A 23,182-nucleotide genomic window follows, 5' to 3' on the forward strand; every position below is an offset into this window, starting at 1 on the left:
TGGAAATTGAAATATTTCATGATCATGATGATGCAACCCATTAAGGACTTTTGAGGATTTCTGCTGATTAACTACTGTTAGGGTTGTTCCATGAAGACTTATTATTAGTTTGCATTTCAAGACAAGTAATCGTTGTAATAACTACAGCAAGTTCAAAATGGATGATTGATTCATAAACCTGCATTTGATGAAAGCAAAACTAAATCGTGGCCATTGTAGCACACAGATGGAGCTGAGGAGACTGAACTATTTTCTACAAAACCTTAGTTGTGCCTTTGTCATTAGTCTGCTTTTAGAATAGTTGTTTGTGCTGAGTAGCCCTAAACCACCCTCTTCTTTCCTCTCTCGATTCCCCAATAAATCCAATGTTTTTATTCCTATTTTGAATTTAATGTGATACTAACGTGAAAATTTTCCACTGTACAATAGATTGATGGTATGACCCCCTTGATCTTTTGTTATTTAATTTTAAGATCAAGGCATTTACTGACTCTTTCCATCATCTGCTTCTAGCAGGCCATATGAAATCCCTTCAACCTAGTTAGTCTCTCTCCAGTTCAACAAAGTGGTTTTTTAACTCTTGAGCCAACTTGAAACAATGCCTTAACCCAAAAGATAAACATGCTTACCCATTAACTTCCAACCTTTTTGCCATATGTACAGCCAAGAGAAGCCCTACCAAAACAAGTTCCCTATAATTCTCAATCCATATTGACAACCAACCACCATCCTCCCACTCTTTGCTCCATCAAAATCTACAGCAAACCAACTCCCCACCTCTTCTAGACCTGTCAATTTCGGGTTACGGGTCGAACCCGACCCGACCCGTAACTGACCCGGCTTTATTCGTGTTCGGGTCAACCCGACCTGGTTTTATAAACGGGTTGGTTTTTGAAACCCGAACCCGACCCGCTTCGGGTTCGTGTCGGCTTCGGGTTCGCCTTCCACAAAACTTGGCAGCCTAATCCAAATTCACTCTATCTCAACTTCAATTTCAAACCCCAAGCTAACCATTCTCTACCTCATAATATCAAAAAGATCCTCCCTTTCCACTTGAAGATAAATTTAATAAAGTTACAGACACTGTTTTAAATTGCGCAATATGAGGCTCGCCTCAACGCAATTACAGTAAAAAATGCAACGAGGCTTACGCCTCGAGCTTTTTTTATGAGCCTTACGCCTCATCTTGGATGAGGCCCGCCTCGCCTCGCTGGCATGCGGTGTACGCCTCACTTTATTTATGTATTTTTTTTATTTAAAACTTACATAAATTCTATACAAAAGTCCCAAAAAAATCATGCCTTGCACGCCCAAGCCGCAACAACTTCCTCTCAATTGCCTCGACCTCTAGCCCATCGCCTTCACCGTAGTCACCACCGTCGTAGCCGCCGCAGGGGATCACTAGAAAGTCTCACACCACCACCATCTCATTTTAAAATTTTGGAGTATTATCTTTATGTTGATGACAAACATTTATGAAAGATGAAGATAACTGAAATAAATGAAGAAGGAACAAATTGAGAGGTATTGGACCCTACAGAATGAGGCAGGAAAGAGACTAATTTGTTATAACAGTGACTCAAATAAAAATCCTTTTAGTAATGATAGTACAGATGATTTCTAAGTTGTTGTTAATTATTTCAACTTTCTTTAAGAATTAAACATAAATGAGTACGCAACTGAGAAAGAAAAAATTAGAGCTGAACTTGATGTTATATGATACTTTTATGCAATTCATATATTTTATGTTGTTTTATTCCTATAATATTTGGATTTCAATTCTATTTCGAATAATTGATCACTTAACACTTTACATCTTATACAATTTTTTACTTCATATGTATATAAATTTGTTACTTCATAGTTCATAGTTCAATAAAAATTTAATATGTCATTCTTTAACATATTATTTGGATACTATATTAAAAACACTTTTTAACTTTTGTTTTGACTTTATGCAACTTTTAGATTTTGAGGCTTACGCTTCAAAAAACTTTGAGGCTTACGTCGAGCCTCACGAACGAAAAATGCCTCAATACCCGGTTGTGCAATTTTAAACCTTGGTAACATATATGTTTTATGAATGGTCAGATAGTATGGGAAGAACTAGGATTTTAAATGAAACTAAAAATAGTAGATGAGAAACACTCGTAGCATCCCTCAATAGCATGCCAATCTAATAATGAGTTCTCATAAAAAATTTTTACTTAAACCAGACGTTTTTGAAGATTTGTTGAAAAATAGCCTGATAATGCACATATTATGGCATGCCATCAGGGAAATCTTGGTCTGCCTAGTCAATATCTTCAACCCATTAGAAATGTCCTTAGGACTTCATGATCATCATCATCTTAGGTAAGAGTAAGTCAAGGATTTTAGAGCTTTATAGGAACCACATTGTCCACTAGAGATCATAAGAACTACAGGGGCTGAGATCACTATGACCTTAAGCACCACAGAGACCTAACAAACAAATAAGGTTGTAAGAGGATCGGAAATAAGGAGTAATCCTAAAATTTATTACCCTAGTGATGATCATGCAGATCATCATAATAATTATCATGCTGGAAACCATGAAGGTCGTCATGATCAACTTCATCATTATTGTGACTTTAAAAAATGTTACTATACTAGCACATATTTTTCTTATGTTAACTTCCATTGAGAAATTTTACCCGTTAAACTTTAAAACAATCTTATAGGGCTTATAAGTTTGATGTTGTTAACCCTCATTATCAATATTTTGCTTTAAGACAGCTTATGGTTACTGAATTTTCTAAGAATGCATTTTGTACTTGTATTCTTGTTGAATTTGAATGGATAACATGCTAATTTTGAAATGAAAATTACCATAAAAATCAAAAATATGTATCTATATTGCAAACCCAGTACAGTGACTGAGAATCTTTCAAAAAAGGCTATAATATACTTTAGTTAGCTTTCGCACAGTTTTTGAACCAAATCAATCAACCATTACCCACTAGCGCTATAATGCTTTATTATATTTGTAAAATGATAGGACCTAACGCATTATATATGAGTTGTCCTTTAACATTAGTGTTAGCCCTATTTTTTAATGTTACAATCATTTTACCCAATGTTTTAAAAATCGGATTGGACCGGCCGATTCAACCGGTTCAACCGTGAACCGGTCAGTTGTCTGATCTGGTCCAGTTTAAAAATCAGCTTCGAAGAGAACTGGCCTGAACCGGACTGAACCAGCGGTTCAACTGGTGAACCGGTCCAGGTTTGAAAGAACCGAACGGTTTAAATTTTTTTAAATAAAATATAATTAATATATTTTACTTTATTACATTTTTTTAAAATAATTTTTTTATTAAATATTGAGATTTTTAATACCATAATATATGGATATAATCTCATCTCATTATATATGTTTTGTTAGAAAAGAATGAACTATATAAAGAGTTAAAAGGCAACCATCTCATACTCCCCCATGATGTGGGATAAAAAAAGTTACATGAATGCTATATGAGCTTGAATGTGAGTTTGGCTTTATTGGGTCATTAATTTGGATTGGTTAGGCCACAAATTTGAGCTTGTTGGGCCACGAATTTGGACTGGTTGGATGCAAAAAAATTTTAATTTGTATTATAAATTTATATATTATAAATTTGTTATAATGTATGTTATATAAATTAATAATATAAATTTATATACTATATTAAATTTCGACCCCGGTTAGACCGGTCGAACCATGAACCTCTCCTTCTTCAGGTTCGTTGTCCGGTCCGGTTTTCACAACCTTGCTTTTACCCAGTTGAGGCACCTTTGCACCAAAGTAATTATTATTGTTGATTCTATATGTGAAGTTTGCATAGATTATGATGATTCTCTACTTGTGTTGCTTGCCCTTCTACTGACACTCTCAAAAGCAGATAAATATACCATGGATACATGGAGATATCACCACCCCTGTAGTGAGTACAGAATTTATCATGAGTTATTGCGCCAAACACCCCATCTTTTAGAAAGATATGGCCTTTACTCTCCTTAGGAGAGTACTTCCTTCTCTAGGAAATTGATGCGATCTATTAAGGACATCTAAAGATTTTCATTGATGAACTGCTATAATCATTTACCATCCAATGAAGACTTTTTTGTGCATTTTGAGCTACATAGTAGTTGAATGCATTTTTCATCATTAGTCGTATCATTACTCTTCCAAGGTTACTTTAGTACTTCCAAGTTCAGACCCTAAAGGACAATTTAATGATCGTTTTTAAGCAAAATCAGTTATTGGATAAAATGACTTTCATGGCTGCCATGATGATTTCAACCCACCCAGGATGTTAAGGATTTCATCTCACAGTGCTTTAGGAATCCAACACTTCAAAATTTTTGAAGATTCAGCATCAAGAGCTTCAGGAATTATTGTGCTTATAACCCCATATCTTTTTTTCAACTCCTCTTTTTTCTTTTCAATTCTACAATAGACCAACCAGCTAGATACCAATTCTACATGACACATAATTGCAAAGCACCAACTAAAATAGATTAACAAATTTAGTATATGACAGGTCCTGGACAACATACTGAGATGTCTCAAAAATTTTAAACAAATTCTAACTCACTACCCAAACACAACAGAAATTTTTTAAGAAAATTATAGCTAATAGTGGCATCAAACAGTTGGATTGTAAAGGTTGATGTACTATCTCTCGATTAAATTATTTCAAGAAACACAGCATTAATGGAAAGCCTGAAAAAAAAGGTTTGATTAAGAGAGTACTGTAATATTTGGTTAGAAATGTCATTTAGTCTACTCATCCTATCAATAAGCTTCCTGCTTTTTCTCACTACGTGTCAACTTTACTTGCACCTGCTTAAGGGTCAAATAACTCCAATTTACACATGGAAGCTAAATCTAACAGCTATGGCTAACCCAAATACATCTATCTAGGGAAAGAAAAACTGAAGCCAACTAATGAATAGTAGCAAGCTTTTTTTTTTTTGGTAGAGCCAAATGATCAGTTCAACGACTGATTGACTCTTCTCCTTTGAATAAGACGGAGACTAAACGAGTAGCTTAAAAAATATGTATAGTTTGGCTACATGAATATTAAAACTAGCATGAAGGGATACATTCCGTTTTCTTCATTTAGATTAATCTAAGGACAAGTTCGTACAGTTAAATTTCTTCAAATTGAATCAGATTTAGACATCTCGGATCCCAAACTAACCTTACAGTTGGAATTAAACAAAATGTTACCGCAGCTCATCATCATTATATATCCCAACTATTGGGGTCAGCTTAATCAAATCTTATTCTTCATTCATATCCATTGAAAGTTGCATGAGATGTAGAACCTATTTTGTGCAAATTTGATAACACAATTTCTCTCCAAATTACCTTGGGTCTATCCTTTTTCTTCTCAAATCTCTTATATTAATTTTATCTATCAAACTGGTGCATCATCTCTGTCATTGCACACACCAGAACAACCCAAGTCTATTTTTCACGTCTTTGTATTTAGTAGATGCTACCTCAAGCATCCTTCTAATATAAACCTTTACCAATCCATCCATTCTAGTTTTTTTTTTCACATATTCATCTTAGGATCCAGTTCTACCTTACATGTCAAACATTCACATTTCTAACTTACATAACAATCACTTCTTAATTGCACAACACTCGAGAACAATACAACATAATTGATCTAATCGCTGTTTTATAAAATTTATCTTTAAGGCTCTATGATATTCACTCCAATTATATAGTACACCAGAGACATTTCATCATTTTAAACCCTTAGCCTTATCTCTTGAAGTTATATCACATTCTTCTACTCGACTTATCTTAAAAATATTAGAGCATTCGTTATGAATATTTTTATTTACAAAGCATAGGCAAACAAGTTGCAAGGGAACTTTACTATATGCTTCCAGCAACGCATTACAGCAGGATGCAGGAACTGGAGATGATGGTAGCTCCCGGAGAACATGCTGCAAAGCAAGGTTCCAAATAGTCAAAACCAAAAAAAAAAAAAATTAAATATGAGCTATGACTCATCAACCAATAGTTATGACTAGTAAACCTAAGTTATTATAATTAAATCTAAGGGAAAAAAATTAAAAATTTATACTTTAATACAATCACCGATGACATGTGGATCCTCCTCTGCAGTAAACTCTGTCCTCCCTGATAACAAAGCAACCATCATATCAAAAAGGATGTTTAGAATAACATGCAACAGCAATTGAGTACATAAAGTTCTATTAGCATTTGTTAAATATATAGAGTTAGACAAGTCATAAATGAAATAAGAAGCATCAGTTGACCTTGCTCGTATTCCTGAACCCTGCACTGAACCTCCTCAACATCAGCCGACTGTCGCAAAATCCCTTCTGCTTTTATTCCTACAGATTATGTACAAGGCCGATTTACTTAGTTACAAAAAAAAATTATCAAGTATTTTTTGGAAATACAAAAAATAAAAGAAAAATAAAAAGAAAAAAATAGAACAAGAGGCTGAAATAGAGTTAAAACTAGATTTGATTAGTTAAGTCGGGTACAAGAGTCTAAAGAATCCTTTTGACAATCATTGAAAAAAGAATCAAGAATAAGAATACTACACAAGGTGAACAGACCAACATGAATGACAAGAATGATGGATCATTAATATGCTATAAATATCAAAATCGAGCATAGATCATAATATGAGATTCTTCATAAATGCACCTATGATGCACTGACACTTCTCCTTAAAGAGTTATGCATTGTTTGACATATATCCAACATGACACATGTTTGACTGGCACGTCGGACATGTTGAAGACGTGTCTAATCAAAAAAATATATTGGAAACGTGTCATAAAAATTTTATGAAAAAATAAATATAATTTATTGTATTTCAAATTTTTATTTTTAAAATAAAAACAAAATTTTCCTCTCCATAACCCCAAACCAATTGCCCCACACTTGTATGCGTCAATGAGTGAGAGAGAGAGAAGATTGCATAATTTTTTCCAGTAGTGAACTACACTTATCAGGACTTCTGCCATTTTTCTTTCCTCATTTTGTTGCCACCTCATTGTTACATAGGGTACCTAATGCCTGCTAATCCAACCGTGGATAATTGTAATTATTTTTTAATCATTATTCCTTGTTTTTATATATTTCTTATTAGAAGCTCTCCTATGATTTTATAAAAGCTACACTTTGTAATAAAACACTTAATTAGTCCCCAATTATTACCATTATATCATAATTAAAGGTTTTTTCTCTTATATTTTCGAAACTACAGCCTTCATCATTACATTACCACAATCCTAAAGTCTTCATTGCTGCACTCTCATCCTTTTCTCCTATTTTTCTAAAACTACAGCTTTCATCATTGTATTGCCACAAAAAGATCACATTATTCTAGCCTAAATCCTTGCATTGCCGCAAACTATTTCCATTATTGAAGTCTTTATCGTTACACGGTCACAACCTTCATTATTGCAAAGCTACATTTATTTCCTTCTATATTATTTTTTCTTAAGCACATGAGCATAATTTCTCTCTCCATGGACAACAATAAAAATACTCACATACACTTGGTCTCGATTTCTCTTTAAATTGAGGGATGCAACCTAAATCCAACGGGAGAGTTGCAAAAAATGCATTCAACATGCCAGTTGAATGGAAAAAATTATCTGAAGTGATTGTGTTTGGTCCCATGTTATTAGAAGGAAGAACAAAATTATGTCAACTTTTAAGGAATATAAAGAGAAAAAGGCCTGCTAGAAGCACTAGAAAAAACATCTACAATAGACAAGGTATAACCTCCTCTTCTCATTAAAGTCTTAAAGATGCCCATTTTCAATTTCTGGATCATTAATTCATAAGCTACAGATAATATAACTCTTATAAATTTATTCCATATACCTGATGCCCTAATAATAAGAAAATCATCATAGCTTAAGGATTCTTAACCACCGTGGCCAATCAAGAAGATATTTTTCCATACGAATCCCTAACACAAGGAAATGTCCTCCATATACCTAAATTATTCACCAACATATTATCCATTCAAAAGCTAACCAAAATAAAGATTCTAAGTGATGTATTGGTTTTATCCTTCATAGTATGTCATTTAGGAATGGGGTATGAGTAAAACAAATGAGCTTGCTAAAAAAAGAGATTATCTCTACTATTTTGAGGAATTTAATGATCAATGAAATTTCATACAATCTTCAAAATTATCTCCACTCTCAAAAACCCTTAAATCTAATTTGAAAAAGAAAACTGGCTTCAACACATACGTTTTAGCCACCCACCCTCTATTGTTCAAAAAGCAATTTTCCTTCTTTATTAAAAAAAATCAATATTACGGAATTTTATTATGATGCTTGTAAACTAAAAAAAATACAAATGTACTAATTTTTCAATGAGTGTCATAAGAACCTATATTCTTTTTTCTCTCATTCATAGCAATAAATAAGGCCCATTCTCTACACCTGACATATCTGAATTTAGTGGCTTATCTTCTTTTTTGATGATTACACGAGTATGTCAAGAACCTTTATATTAAAAGGCAACAGTAATGAATCATATTTCCTACCTTTTTAATATGGTCACAAATCAATTTGGTGTTAAAATTAAAAAATTAGATCATGACAATGCCAAAAATCATTTTAATCATTATCCCACTTCATACTTCCAAGAAAAAAAAAATAATGCATAAGTCCACTTATGTATATACACTCCAACAAAACGGAGGAGCCGAAAGGAAGGTACAAGCACCTTCTTGCTACTAGGGTTTTCTTTCTAAGAAAAACATCTAAAATTAGGGGGATTTACATACATATGCCAAAATACTTATGTATTTGCATATCTAACATCTAAATCTTTATATTCACTTATGTAATATTCAAATCTCTAAATCACATCTAGAATACCACTAATATTAACTTAATTGAAGTAAAACACATTTTCTTGTATATGCTTTGTAGTGATTTAGGCGCTACAATATATCATAAATATAAAATTTAGGATTTAGAAATATAAATACATAAGAGTTTTATGGTATGTATTTAAATCCTCCGAAAACAATAATTGGGTGAAGCAGTTTTAACATTAGCCCACACTATGAACCAATTACCAACAAAGTTCCTTGAGTTCAAAAGTCCTACACAAGTCTTAACTAAATTCTTTATAAATTTCAATACCTCAAATAACCTTGTTCCCAAAATACTTCAAAATAGAGGAAAGCTTGATCCTCAAGAAATTAAAAGTGTCTTCATTGGATATTCTGATACAAATGCTATCATTCCTCCACGAGAAAGATATATCTATTCGCTACTGTCACTATAGATGAAAAATATTACAACTATGTTAATAAGGAAAAAATATCATTCATAAATGAGTTTTTTCTTGGATTGTCCTTCGAGACTCCTCCTCAACCTAACAAAATTTATTTCAAAACCAATCACTTCTATAAAAATCAAGCTTATACCAAACACACGTCCTACTGAGCCATCACAAGTTTACTCAAGAAAAGCAACTAAATCTATGCAAGCCTAATCAATCGAGTCAATCCTTATTACTGAATTTATTGAGAGAACCATTAAGCCTATAAATAAAGGTATAAGAGCTTCAACTAAACATCTCTTACACATATTTCAATCGTATGAAAAACCTTCTCATAACCACCAAGCCTCCCGTATTACCCTATAAACCAATTTTATCCAAAAAATAGTCACTAAGGCTTTAAATAATATGACTTGAAATAATGCTATAAGTTTAGAAATTGAAGATATTTTTAAAAATATATAAAATATCATAATTAATAATGTAATGAACAAAAACATCAAGCCTTTATCCAACTCCGTAGGGTCAGCTACATGAATCATTTTTTTTTATTGTGTCATGTTAAAGAGTCAAATTCTCATCTAAATTTAATATAAAAATATCATTTCTAATATTTTCAAGCCAAGTCTTTATAAGTCTACTTCTACCTTTTTTAATATAGCCAAATTCAATACATCTACTCTCCTAACCGAGTCATCAGACGGCCGACATTTTTTGTGTCCAAACCATCTAAGAAAACTCTCTCTAATCTTATCTACCACTAGAACTAGTCCAACTTTTTCACGTATATCCTCATTTCGCATTCTATCTCTAAGAGTGAAGCCACTCATCCACCTAAGCATCCTCACCTCTGCAACTGTCAACTTAATTTTTTTGCTTCTCTTTTAATGGCGAACATTATGCACCATAAAGCATTGCAAATCTCATCACCATCTTATAGAATTTTTCCTTAAGTTTGCGGAGTACTTTTTCTATCACACAATATGCCTAATACATTCCTCCACTTCAACCATCAAACTTGAATTCTACTAATCATATCGTCTTTTATTTCACAATCACTTTGAACAATAGACCCAAGATATCAAAAATGTGTACTCTTATTAATGACTAGATCGTCCAATATCACAATCTCGCCATTAAATATGTTACTGCTAAAATTACACTCCATATATTCAGTTTTAGATCTGCTTAAACGAAAATCTTTATACTCTGAGGTTGACCTCCATAATTCAAGTATTCCTTCAACTCCCTCTCTAGTCTTATTAACAAGAAGAATATCACTTGCTTTTTACACCTACTTAATTAATGTTTAAACTTGCTTAAATTGTGATGAAAATTGTTGAGGCTTAACATATAAGTAATTTTTACATCATTGACAAAAATCAATAGTGTTATCTTTAATTTGAAGATACAAAATACATCTTCATCAAACTTTTACAAATACGACATATAAAAGGACAAATCATAATTCTCACCATTATAGGACCCCAAAATCAAATATGATAATCATAGTTATGATAAATACATTGAAATAGTCTAAGTATGTTATGTCCAAAACACATACACCATGTACCGTGAGCTCTGTTTAAAATTGCTCAACAAGAGGTGCGCCTCTGCGCAATTCTTCCCAAATACGCCTCGAGGCGCACGTAATTTGGAGCCTGGAAGAGGCGTACGCCTCACCTTGTGTGAGGCGCGCCTCAATTGCGCAATTATGGGTGAATGCAGCAAAATCAACCATTGCCAAACGGTCTCCAGGTATAGTTATTTTGGTAAATGCAAGATACTTTATTCAGTTCTGAATTCTGATTATCTTTTTTCTTCTTGAAAACAATTGAATGGTGGATCTAATTTGGTGATTCCACTCTTGAGTTACAGAGTTTTGTTGTAATGGAATCTATTAAGAATTTTACGACTGAACTCTCTACAGGCGGTATAGCAAACTTTATTCAAATCTCACCCAATTGCTTGCCAAATGAGACATGCCAAATGCTGTGTAAATAGATGGCCATGGGCGTTCGAGCATTCAAATATCTAACATTGCATCCATACAATGTCCATGTAGAAGTACTTGTGCGTCATAGATTGAACTGCCCACACATCCCAACTGGTTCTTGCCATATTTTTCTTATTAGATGACTTGTAGCACAAATTGGGCAAAATCTGCTAGCTTATCAATTGTTGCATCACATCAACAAAAGTAACTAAGATAGTAAAAACAGATATAATATTAATGCATTTAATAGCATTTATTGCAATTGGAAGTTACCGTGAATCTCTAAAAATTGTAAAGCTTTTTCCAGAAAGGAAGGTGCCCCATCAATGTCTTCTAGTGCGAGTAAAATTGGTCTTCCAATGACCAATGATTTTATGGGCCGCTTGTCTCTCCCTGTGCAAATAAAAAGGTAGACAAGTAAATATTTATGTATAAACCAGTTAGCACAGTACTAAAAAAAATAAGCTAACATATAAACTGACAATAGCAAGAGATAGAAGCTAAAAAAACACATACAGTGCTGAATCGATCCTTCAAACGAATCATTATTATCGTTACGAAATATTCCATTGTGCCCCATAACTAGGGCAGCATTTGGAGCTTGTGCCAGGGCTTGTTCCAAAGCAGTTTTCCACTCAAATAAATCCTCCATTGTCTCTGCCTAGTGCCACAATAAACCATAATATGATACATTGGGGATCCTAAAACAAAATAATCAGCTAATCTAAATTGCCTAAGGTACAACAAAGAACGTTAAACAATCTATCTCAAAATAAAACTGGAATGTAGTAATCAACATACTAAGCACCTTAAGGGTGAATGCTCTTCCATCGCGGCCATCAGGAAATAAGACGGTCAACAATTTTTTGTCTTCCCTCACAACCACACTGCAAATATTCATTCAACGAGTATTTCATAACTTCGATTTTATCACAAGAGATAAACATAAATGCTAAGAAGAAGCAGAATGTGCATACCTTCCAGAATTATTCAGGTCAATACCACCAAGAGTGATATTAACTTCACCGCCTCTCTGAGGCAATGCACTCTGCAAGGAATCAAATAGCAACAATAAGTACCTTTTCTAAGGTCCTTGATGGCACAAGAACTTTCTTTCCTCTTTTGACTTTCTCAGTTAAGTATTAAGAACTCGAACATAATATAATAGTTTCAAGGGGCTTATGCAATATTTATTTCGTAAGCTTTTGTATAGCACTTGTTTTGAACAAGCTACATTCTTCCTTCTACAGGATCAGGAAAAATGTTATTAAGAATTCATAACTGAGCTACTTTTGAGTATATTACAAAATCTATGGAGTGATAAAACAAAAACACCAAGTTATAAGCTTTCGAAGTGTTACAACCAAGTCATACTTAACAATGACACTGGCTCACAAGCTTCATCCCTACAAGAATCACTGTCACCACTTACATAATGGTCACTAATGCAATCTGCTTGCAAGTTTTATTTGAGCAAAGTTAAATAGTAAAATTTGCATTGATTGTCACATCAGAACGAAGTTACCAGAAAAAGAGTTACAAGACATGTTATTGAAACAAAATTATCAGGCCTTAAGAAGATGAAATCAAATAAATATAGACAATGCTAGAAGAATACTGACAGGGTCACTTTTGAAGAAAACCAATGAAGTGCGTGTAAGGATAAACCAACGCTTCTTCCAAGATTTCCAACCAATTCCTGCAAAGAGCCAACATGACAGCTTCAGATTAGTACTACAAACTGAGAGAGAGAGAGAGAGAGAGAGAGAGAAAGTAGAAAAATTGCATTAAACAGAGTAGTAATAAGCTCCCTTGAGTGTGCAAAGGATAAACTCTGTAGTTGAAACTAAGTATGTAAAAGACAAGAAAGCAGAAGGGTGAACTACTATAGGTTCACAGCTTAAATGAAAACAAGAGGGCAAAAAACTGTTAAGATAACTAGTGTCATATAAAACAAGATGTGAAAAATATTACATGGACTAAGGCTCAAAATGAACACGGATTAAAAAAAAAAATCAAATTTACCCTGTTCCCAGAACCATACACCATTTTGAAATACCAGCAATCAATTTGAAATTCACAAGAATTCATTTCAAACTCAAACAAAACTCATCAACAAATGTTACACATTTTGAAGCAGGCCACCCTGCCAACAAGGTAGGGGCATAAGTCCCACATTTCAAGTCCGATCCTCCACATCACAAAGAAAAACTCAGTTGTGGATCTCGTTAATTTATTTTTTATTTGCATTTTCATGAGGCCTTCAATGATTTTAATAAAAAAAAATTTAAAATGCAAACTCTCAGGGTTATCTCACATATGCAACAAGCCACAAGCTCAAATCTAGGGACATGATCATCCACACATGCAAGGTAAAGTCGACATGATTTGGAACTAATGAATGTTTAAAAAAACTCAAAGCATGCAAATATATGAACTCGAGCCTTTGTAAGCAACCAGGCAGGGATGATAAAAGTTCAAAGAGATAAAGTTCAATCCTCTAAAAGCCCTTTTGATAGGCTGGGTCATTGCACAGCATAATCAAAGAGGACTATTTCAAGAATTAAGTTTTCAAAAAGCAAAAATAAAAGATGCAAATAATAAATCCCCAATGATGGGTATATGTTAATAACAAATTTCAAAGTAGGGATCTTTATCGCCAAAATGCCCTCAATTTTCAAAGCAAACTATTTTACGCTCAAATCCCAAAGAAATGTAAAAATACAAAAATATTTTTGCAAAATTCAAAAATATTCACTTAAAGCTTAGATCAACTAGCTATCTAATTCATCCACCTCTGCAACAGTTTGTTGAGGGTGATAAATTTTAAAATAACCTAAGTATACAAAGAGTTAACATCATATCAAGTAAATCACTATAGTCACTCTCAAATATCATGATAGTAAAGTCATGGCATGCATCCTCTAACCATGTGATTTTGAATAGGGGTGTCAATATTAGACACGACCTGAAAACCTGACCCGAACACGACCCAAAAATTCTGGGTTCGGGTCAACCCAATTAGCTAATGGGTCAGGTTAGTGTTTGAATAATTGACCGGTTTTAAGTTTCGGGTCATGTTCAGGTGAACCCGACAACCCGATTTTGACCCGTTTTTAACCTGATTTATACATTAAGGATTAATATTACGGAGGCAAGCCGCGTGTTTCGTTATGAGGCTTTCGAGTTTAGCATTTCCTCTTCTCTATTTCGCACTTTCGCTCCGTGCCCTTGCCTAGGGTTCCGTCTGAGTTCTTCGTGATTAAGTGTTGGTTTTAGGCTTGATTTCTCCGATCGCAGGTGAAGAATTCAAGTCTCCTTCTCTCCACTCTTAGTTATGTATTTCAACGCAAGCAACAGGCATATATCGAGACCCGATAACCCTTTTGTTGCTTTGCATTTGGAGATAATGTGATGATAGCATATTAGTATTATTGCTTCGCAAGATTTGTAGTCTTTAACTCTTTCTTATAAGTTTCCCCCAAAAAAATTCATATTTGAGCTTCTCAAATGAAAGCCCTAGATGTTGTGTGCAGTGTGCGTGATTAACAACCCCTAAAGATGATTTCTCAATTCTCAGTACATGATTTAAATTCATATATGATTACATGATTTACATCTTATCTGAAGGCGGAATCTCTTTGCTTGACCTTCGTTGTCCTTAGCCCGTCATTATGAAAGTGAGAGCCGTCGGTCATTTAGGGTAAATACTATTGCAACCAAATGACATTTGTGTTAGCTTAGATCAAGAGCAGATACTTTATTATTTCACATATATTACATTAAGCTTAATGGCTAATGCAAATTGCCGCCTTGGATGGTAATAGAGAATTAGAAAAATCAAATATACATTATTTACTCACTTCTCAATAGTTGTTAAATGTGTTGGAGGGTTAACCTGAGCTATTTGATAAAGCTTTCTAGTTATACCATCTCATTATTTAGAATTTTATGATTTTTATTTGTTTGACTTTTAAGTTTTAAGTGTTTAATCATCTTTCTTTTGCAGTTAATTCAAGTTGAAGTGTAGGAGGTTTAATGGTATCTTCAAGTTGAAGTGTAGGAGGTGTAATTTGACTATTTGAGTTTATTTGTAAATTGCAATTTGCAATCATGTAAATGTAATGTATTAAACATTTAAACCATTAATTATTATGTATTTTTATTTTTGTAATAAATGTAACATTGTAATTTGTAAACAATTTATACAATAGTTACAAGTTTTTTTTTCATTTTTGTATATATTGCCTTACAAAATATCATGTATTATGTGCAAATTAATTTTCCAAAAATCAAATCTCCTTCATGTATCTAATAGATTACGAGTCGGGTCGTGTTGACCCGAACTCGAACCGGGTCAGGTTCGGGCTAGAAAAATTGACCCAAAACCTGAATCGGGTCGGGTCAAAGTCGGATTCGACCCGAACACGGCCAATTGACACCCATAATTTTGAAGCAAAAGGGCAACGCTAAATTATGATTACGACCAATACCCTTGACCGAGTGATTTGCTGCAAAATGCTACAAAAAAAATACTATCATGGCCAAAGTGTAAAAGTTCCCCAATGGTTCAGCCCTTGGGTTGTGAATCATAAGGCATACTTCATAGAGCACAAAACAGACTAAAGTTAGCTAACGTGTTATTGAGTTCGTAGCAATCTCATCGCCCTGCCTAAATTCAGGTCGACACAGTTTCAAGTGCACAATGTAAAATGACAAAGGACTAGTACGCCACCAAGAATAAATACTCATATGCATCGTCTCAATATAGGGAGAAAAAAATGCAAACATAAATAATTGTGCAAATTCTTCTAAGATACCAAGAAAATCCTATTATGTACTTTCTTTGTGCTAGTGTTGAAGGCCAATGCTTGCTTGTTTAAGCATAGTAAGTATAAAGAACCTCAGCCGTGGTATCTTAGGAGATTGATTATGCACATTTTTAAGCCTAATGGACAGGAACAACACTCTCATAAATACCTTGCAAGAGAGACATTGAGAGGCTGTTGAAATTTCTCTAGAACAAACTTACAAAAAGCAGAACTAAAATGAATTTTGGACTCAATAACATCAAGTGAAGATAAAAATGAATAAAATGTAATATTGCAAAATAAAAACAAAATGAATGTTCAAAATGTTGTATATATCATGTCAAATGAACTACAAGGACAAAAATTGAAACAACCAATATAAGGGACTCGACAACTCGTTGACAATCATGAGCCAAATCTTAAATTGAACACCCAGGACTCCCTGAATTTTGAAATGAAGATTCAGATTCATTATGAAAAAAGCGAAGGCAACTTCCCTATCTCTAGAAAAGGAATTACCCCCTATGGGGTCTGCTTGAACAAAAATGTGAATTAATTCTAATTAAAAGATTATCTTTCTAGATTCTAGATGCACCACAAGAAAAAAGCTCGTGGCAATCACAATTGGAAATGCAACATAGGCATTCTGGAGGTAATAGTGTAAAAATCAAAACACAAAATGAAAAGCTACAAATGCATTTCAATGGCAATGCATTCACGCAAATGATTAAATTTGGATAAATAATAAATCACACTATAGCACTAAAAAGCATGTCCGTCCTTTCAAATTACCAACAATATCAAGCATATGTGCTCTAATAAATAAACTAGTATTTAAATCTAAAATCAACGCACTAAAATAAAATAGAATGGCCTGCATCTTCTCGGATAAGTGAGTCAATGTTCAAACCTTAAACTTAGAATACTACATAGACAAAAAACAAAAACAAAAAAATTTGACCCACTTCAAGAGCCGTACAAGTGAGCAACAATTTTGAAATTAACAAGCCTCCCTTCCAAACTCAAGCTCTAACTCATTAACAAGCAGTAAGCATTTTCAAGCGAGTCTCCCTGCCTATAAGGTAGGGTAGTAAGTCCAACATTTCAAGTCCAATCTACATCCCAATCCCAAATACCAAAGTCAACAAGACTTGAACCACAAAGAAATTCAAGTAATCAGAGTCAAACAAATCATGATTTAGGAATGATTTTAAGTCCTATTCTCATTTCAATCAAGTAAATTCACAAATGAAAACTCAGTTGCGGATCTCATTAATTTTTTTTATTTACATTTCAATAAGCCCTTCAAAACCTTTAATAAAGAGAAAACCCTAAGTGTTACATTAACTATGCAGCAATCCACAAGTTTCAATAAAAAGGGTCGGTTGTCTATGTATGCCTCGCATATATTTTAATTGATGGGCACTGCATGGTTATTCAAACATATGACCTACATAATTTATGGATAATATAGAGTTGGATTGCTCGGCCGACCCTTCTTTAAAAAACAAACACCAGTTCTAATCTAGAGAGCTTACCCTCCACACATAAAGGATAGAGAAGACAAAGTATAGAACATAATAAAATATTTAAATGAACTCAAGCGATACAAGTATATAAACCTGATCCTATGTAAAATTTCAGGCAAAATTGACAAGGTTCAAAATAATTAAATACAATTCTATACAAACCCCTATTTTCGGCATGGTCATTGCACATCATAATCAAAGGTGTCTATTTCAATAACCAAGCTTTCAAATAGCAAATATAAATGATGAAAAAAATTTTCCCCGATGATAGTCGTGTTAACAACAAATCTCGGCCGGAGATATGTATCAACAAAATGCCCTCGGGCACAAATCTTGAGAAAATATTTAAAAACTCCCAAAATTTTGTATAAAATTCAAAAAATTTCATGCAGCAAATGATCGCTTAAAGATTAAGAAACCAACCATCTAATCCATCCATCCACTACAACAATTTATCAAGGGTGACAAAATAAAAATAACCCAAATTCACAAAGAACTAATGTGATGTTAAGTGTGTCACCAAGGTCACTCCCAAAAATCCTACACCAATATGGGCATGCACGTGTTATCTAATAGGGTGATTTTGTCACAAAATTACAAAACTAAATTACAACTACAACGAAGGCCCTCTAACCAAGTGATTTACCACAAAATGACACTATTAAATTACAATCATGACCAAAATCCAAAAATGTCTCAATAGCTCAATGATACCATGCATCATAGGCCCATCACTATATCTATGACAAAGAATTTGATGTGAAACATACATGCGAAAGAGTTGCTTTGGATCAATGTTTAAAATTGCGTAATCGGGTATTGAGGCGTTTTTCGTTCGTGAGGCGAAGCGTAAGCCTCAAGGCGTTTTGAGGAGTAAGCCACAAAATCAAAAAATTGTGTAAACATAAAATGATAAATTTTGTATATACTAATGAGTAAATAATATATAAAATATAAAAATGCACAATATATGAAGTGAAATCAAAATAAACCAATAAGACAACATGAAATATAGTTCAACTCAAACTCCATCTTTCCCAAATCACAGTATTCTTTTCATTAATATATAATTTCAAAAATAAATAGCAATGACATATCACATAAGAACTCATAAGTTACCAGCACTGTCATCACGAAGGGGGTCTTCATTTGAATTGTCAGTATGATGAACTGCTCTCTCCCCTTCCTCCTCTCCTATAGAGTCCAATGTCTCCCAATCAGGTCCTTCGTCAATATCAGTTATCTTCCTCTTCCCTAAATATTTTTGACAACAACAACAACAACATCAAGCCTTCTCCCTAAATATTTTTGAACAAACTCAAAATAAATAAGTGTAATACATTAATAAAAGTCTAAGAAAACTTTATTACTTATATACTTTTTTTTATTTGCTCTTGAGTTGTGATAGATGTAGATGCTTTAAAATCATCAAAGAAATCAACATTTAAATCTTCATCTTGTAATTCAGACGGCATCACTTCAACTTCATCTACAAACCACTCATCATCAGATGCCACATCCTCGCAAAGCAAAGGATCTTCATTATCCATTAATCTTTTTTTCTTCAAATTCCTATCTCTGAGTCTCCTATTATACATAATGTACACCAGTGAATTCATTCTCAATGTGGACAAGCGATTTCTCCTTTTGGTATGTACTTGGTTGTATGTACTCCAATTTCTTTCACAGCTAGATGAAGAGCATGTCAAGCCCAAAACCTTCACAGCAAAACGTTGCAATTCTGGAGTCCCATCGTCAAATTGAATCCACCACTCAACTAATATTTATATAAGAGAGTTGAGAGTTTAATTAGTGCAAAAAAAAACTTTTAAATAAATATTTAAAACATTAAATAAAATTACCTGGAGATCATTTGGCAACTGTATCCTTTGCTTGTTGTAATCCAAAAAAACCTTCTTTGTTCCTAAAAGGTACCAATTGCATATCAGCATTTGATCTTTCAGTTGCATCACTTATTAACCGATCCATGCAATGATACAATCCTAACTTTATTTCAGGGTTTGTAGACTTATTCTCTGCATATTGATACTGAGGGTTTAGATAATAACCAGCTGCATGCAAGTGCCGGTGAAGTTGTAGCTCCTATTTATCATCAATAATATTCCAAATTTTCCTAAAGCTACCCTCTTCGCCTCATTAGCTAGAGGCAATCATTTCTTCGGCTTCATCCATGGCATTGTAGATGAAACCCATTGCAGGCTTCTTCTCAGCATCCACCATCCTTAAAACTTAAACCAAAGGTCTAATAGTTGTAATGGCATATAAGATACTTTGCCAAAATCTATCATTTAAAATAATTTTTCTAATCTCTTTTCCCTTAGCCTTCTTCGCCCAAGCACAACTCAACCACTGTGTAGATGTGAACATAGCCTCTAAAGATTGTCTATCATCCAACATGCTCTCTAAGGTCAAGTAAGCGATGGCAAATCTTGTTGCTGCTGGCCTTAGAATTTCTTTCTTTGAAAATTTTTGCATAAGTGCTAGAACCCAAGCTTGGTTATTTTTTTTGCTTTAGTAAGTGCATTCTTATGTTGAGGTAGCTCGTCAAGCTTCTCAAGAATCAGATCTATACAATGTGCAGCACATGGAGTCCAGTACAGATGTTTCCTCTTTTCCATAAGTTTGTTACATGCAGCCTTGTAAGCGCTTGCATTATCTGTCACAACTTGTACAACTAAATATTCTCCAACCTTCTCAATAATGTTATCTAATAATCCAAATATGAACTCAGCATCTTTGACCTGCTCAGATGCTTCAACTGATTTTAAAAACACAGTACCATAAGGATTATTAATGAGAATGTTAATAAGACTTCTATGTTTAATATCAGACCACCCATCTGACATAATTGTTACTCCTGTTTAGACCCAAGCCCTCTTAATTTCTTTGATGCATTTATCAGTGCTTTCTAACTCCTTCAGAATCATGTTCTCAAATCATACATTGTTGGAGGTTTGAGCCCTCTCAAATGCTCCAACTGAACGAATCATGTTGTAATAGGCAGGTGATGTTGTAACATTAAATGGAATTGCATTTTCGTAGAAGAATCTGCCTATATCCTTACACACTCTTCTCCGTGCCTCCCTTGTTTTTTCTGGGGCCATCTTCTGTATACGAGTCATATCCTCTGATGTGTCCACCATATAATGATCCATACGCCCTCTAGCACCCCTAGATGAAATGGGCTTCATCGAAGAAGATGAATCCCTAACGCTGCGCTCACTCCCGTAGTAAGAGCCAACATCAACTCTATCATCAAATTGCTTCTGTGCAAGATATTTTGACGTGGACTTATTCATGTATGACTTTATCTCCTCCCTTACAATATCAGGAACTTTGAAGCATTGAGCAACATTCTTGTGAGACCCTGAAAGGTGATCTTTCATCCTAGTCACACCACCCTTCACAATTTTATCACAGTAATTGCATTTTAGATAGATATATGTTTTATCATTTCCCCCTACATCTACCTGAGTGCTATATTTCCATGCTGGATCTTTTCTATGACCTGATGCAGCTTTATCCTTACTTCTAACCATCCTTTATGAGAATAATATATTAGTGCAATATATCAAACACCAAAACATAATGCTTACTTATTCTATATTAAGAAAACTTATATAAACATGCACTCATGAAGAAGCTGACTAACACTAGCAATTACTACTAAAAATGATGAATACAACAATGTACCGGTCTGCCGGGGATCCAAGGGGGCACTGCCCCCAGGCGGGCCGGTCAGGTCGCGGGGTCAAGGGGACGCGCCCTCGGAACAAAATTTTATTGTAAGTAATTTTGAGCGGTACCGAGCATGTACCTGCTCGGTACCGAGCATGTATTGAGCGATACCGAGCATGTACCTGCTCAGTACTGAGTGATATCGAGTGGTACCGAGCATGTACCTAATGGTACCGAGTATTATTGTACTGAGTGGTACCGAGCATATACCTAGTAGTCTCAATGTGGAAGGAAGAGAACGTCGAACGAAGATGGAAAAAGGTCGCGGTAGAAGATAGCTCCAACCTACCTCGCGGTAGAAGATAACTCTAAGTAATAAGCGAAGAGCAACTCAATGTGGAAGGATGCCGATGCCGAATGAAGAGGGAAAAAGGTCGTTCGAAGAAGAAGGGAGAAAACCTATTTTCGGGAAATGACGGAAGACTGTGCGGGGGTTGGGGGGTCCGAACCGAACAAATATATATTATGTTAGCTTTTTTAAAAAAAATTTAGAGGCAGACGCCTCTCAACCGTGAGGCGAGGCGCGCCTCAGTAAACTTGAGGCGTACACCTCAAATCTTGAACTCATTGCGTAGGCTTTGAGGCTTAAATGGGCAAAATTGCGCTGAGGCGCGCCTCTTATTGCGCAATTTTAAACCATGCTTTGGATTATAACAATAATTATTGAACATGAACGTTGCTAATTAATAACTTATGTTTCACCCAAGTTAAATTCTTAAAATTTTCGTGACAAGATTAAGTAATGGTAAGCGGTTACAAGAGATTAGTAAAATAATCGCAATAACAACGAAAACAAGATAGTAGTCTAATAGCAAATAAACAAGAATCCACGGCGTAACATCAAGATATAGTCACTACGAGTTCCTTCTCACTCAATCACTCTTAGACTTTAGCGGAGGAGGACAAAGCATACGAGGAAAGAGATTACCACTAGGAAGATGGTACCGAAGACCTTCGTTGATTGAGAGGTAGTCGAGGGTGGAGGATGTTGTAGATGACCGACGATTATCCAACGGCCCGGACGGATGTGCTCTTCAATTGATAGTGTTAGTTGGTATAGGATGTGGTCGATGTATCCGTTGACAATCTTGTCGTTGTCAAAGTACACGTCAAAGAATGGGGATCCAAGAATATTCGTCCTTCCTTGCTCATCAAAGACAAATCCGTGGTCAACCTCAGGTTCAGCCATACACCAATGGTAGAAGGAAGGAAAGAAATTGTCTTCTTCTCTTGGCTTCAAACAACAAGAGAGTTTTAGGTTTTCCAAGGGAGGGGATGCAATTGGAGAGGGGCGGCCAAGGGGAAGAGAGATTGGCTGTGGGTGAGAGGGAGGGGTGGGCCGGTTTTGGAGAGGGGTGAGTGGGTTGAGTTGGATATTAGGTTGAGTGGGAAAATCTGAAAATAATTTCAGATTTTTCCTAACTTAAATGGAGTAATGAGATTTCATATTTTGAATTTGAAATTATGGGTTAAGAGGGAAAGTGGGGATTAATTGGGCTTTAATAAGATCCTTGATTTAAGCTCCAATTATGAGAGTTAATGAGGGATTTATGTTAGGGAAAATCTGAAAATAATTTCAGATTTTTCCTAACTTAAATGGAGTAATGAGATTTCATATTTTGAATTTGAAATTATGGGTTAAGAGGGAAAGTGGGGATTAATTGGGCTTTAATAAGATCCTTGATTTAAGCTCCAATTATGAGAGTTAATGAGGGATTTATGTTAGAGAGAGGTGGCATGGGCAAAATAGGGATTGGGGAGGGGGGGC

General features: G+C 34.5%; 1 protein-coding gene across 1 annotated transcript in view; it reads right to left on the reverse strand.

Moving 5' to 3' along the window:
• The window catches only part of LOC110113282 (rho GTPase-activating protein 7), an 88,779-nt gene that overhangs the window by 51,125 nt on the left and 14,472 nt on the right, over window positions 1-23,182 (reverse strand). The window contains exons 3-10 of the mRNA XM_020845786.2: window positions 12,938-13,014; window positions 12,293-12,363; window positions 12,124-12,202; window positions 11,832-11,976; window positions 11,589-11,708; window positions 6,304-6,381; window positions 6,108-6,163; window positions 5,898-5,967 (exon numbers count right to left, since the gene is read on the reverse strand). Of these exons, the coding sequence (XP_020701445.1) occupies window positions 5,898-5,967; window positions 6,108-6,163; window positions 6,304-6,381; window positions 11,589-11,708; window positions 11,832-11,976; window positions 12,124-12,202; window positions 12,293-12,363; window positions 12,938-13,014 (696 nt within the window). The remainder of the gene's footprint in view (window positions 1-5,897; window positions 5,968-6,107; window positions 6,164-6,303; window positions 6,382-11,588; window positions 11,709-11,831; window positions 11,977-12,123; window positions 12,203-12,292; window positions 12,364-12,937; window positions 13,015-23,182) is intronic.

The sequence above is a fragment of the Dendrobium catenatum genome, unplaced genomic scaffold (assembly GCF_001605985.2).
Source record: "Dendrobium catenatum unplaced genomic scaffold, ASM160598v2 fragScaff_scaffold_920, whole genome shotgun sequence".
In the NCBI taxonomy this organism is placed as follows: domain Eukaryota; kingdom Viridiplantae; phylum Streptophyta; class Magnoliopsida; order Asparagales; family Orchidaceae; genus Dendrobium; species Dendrobium catenatum.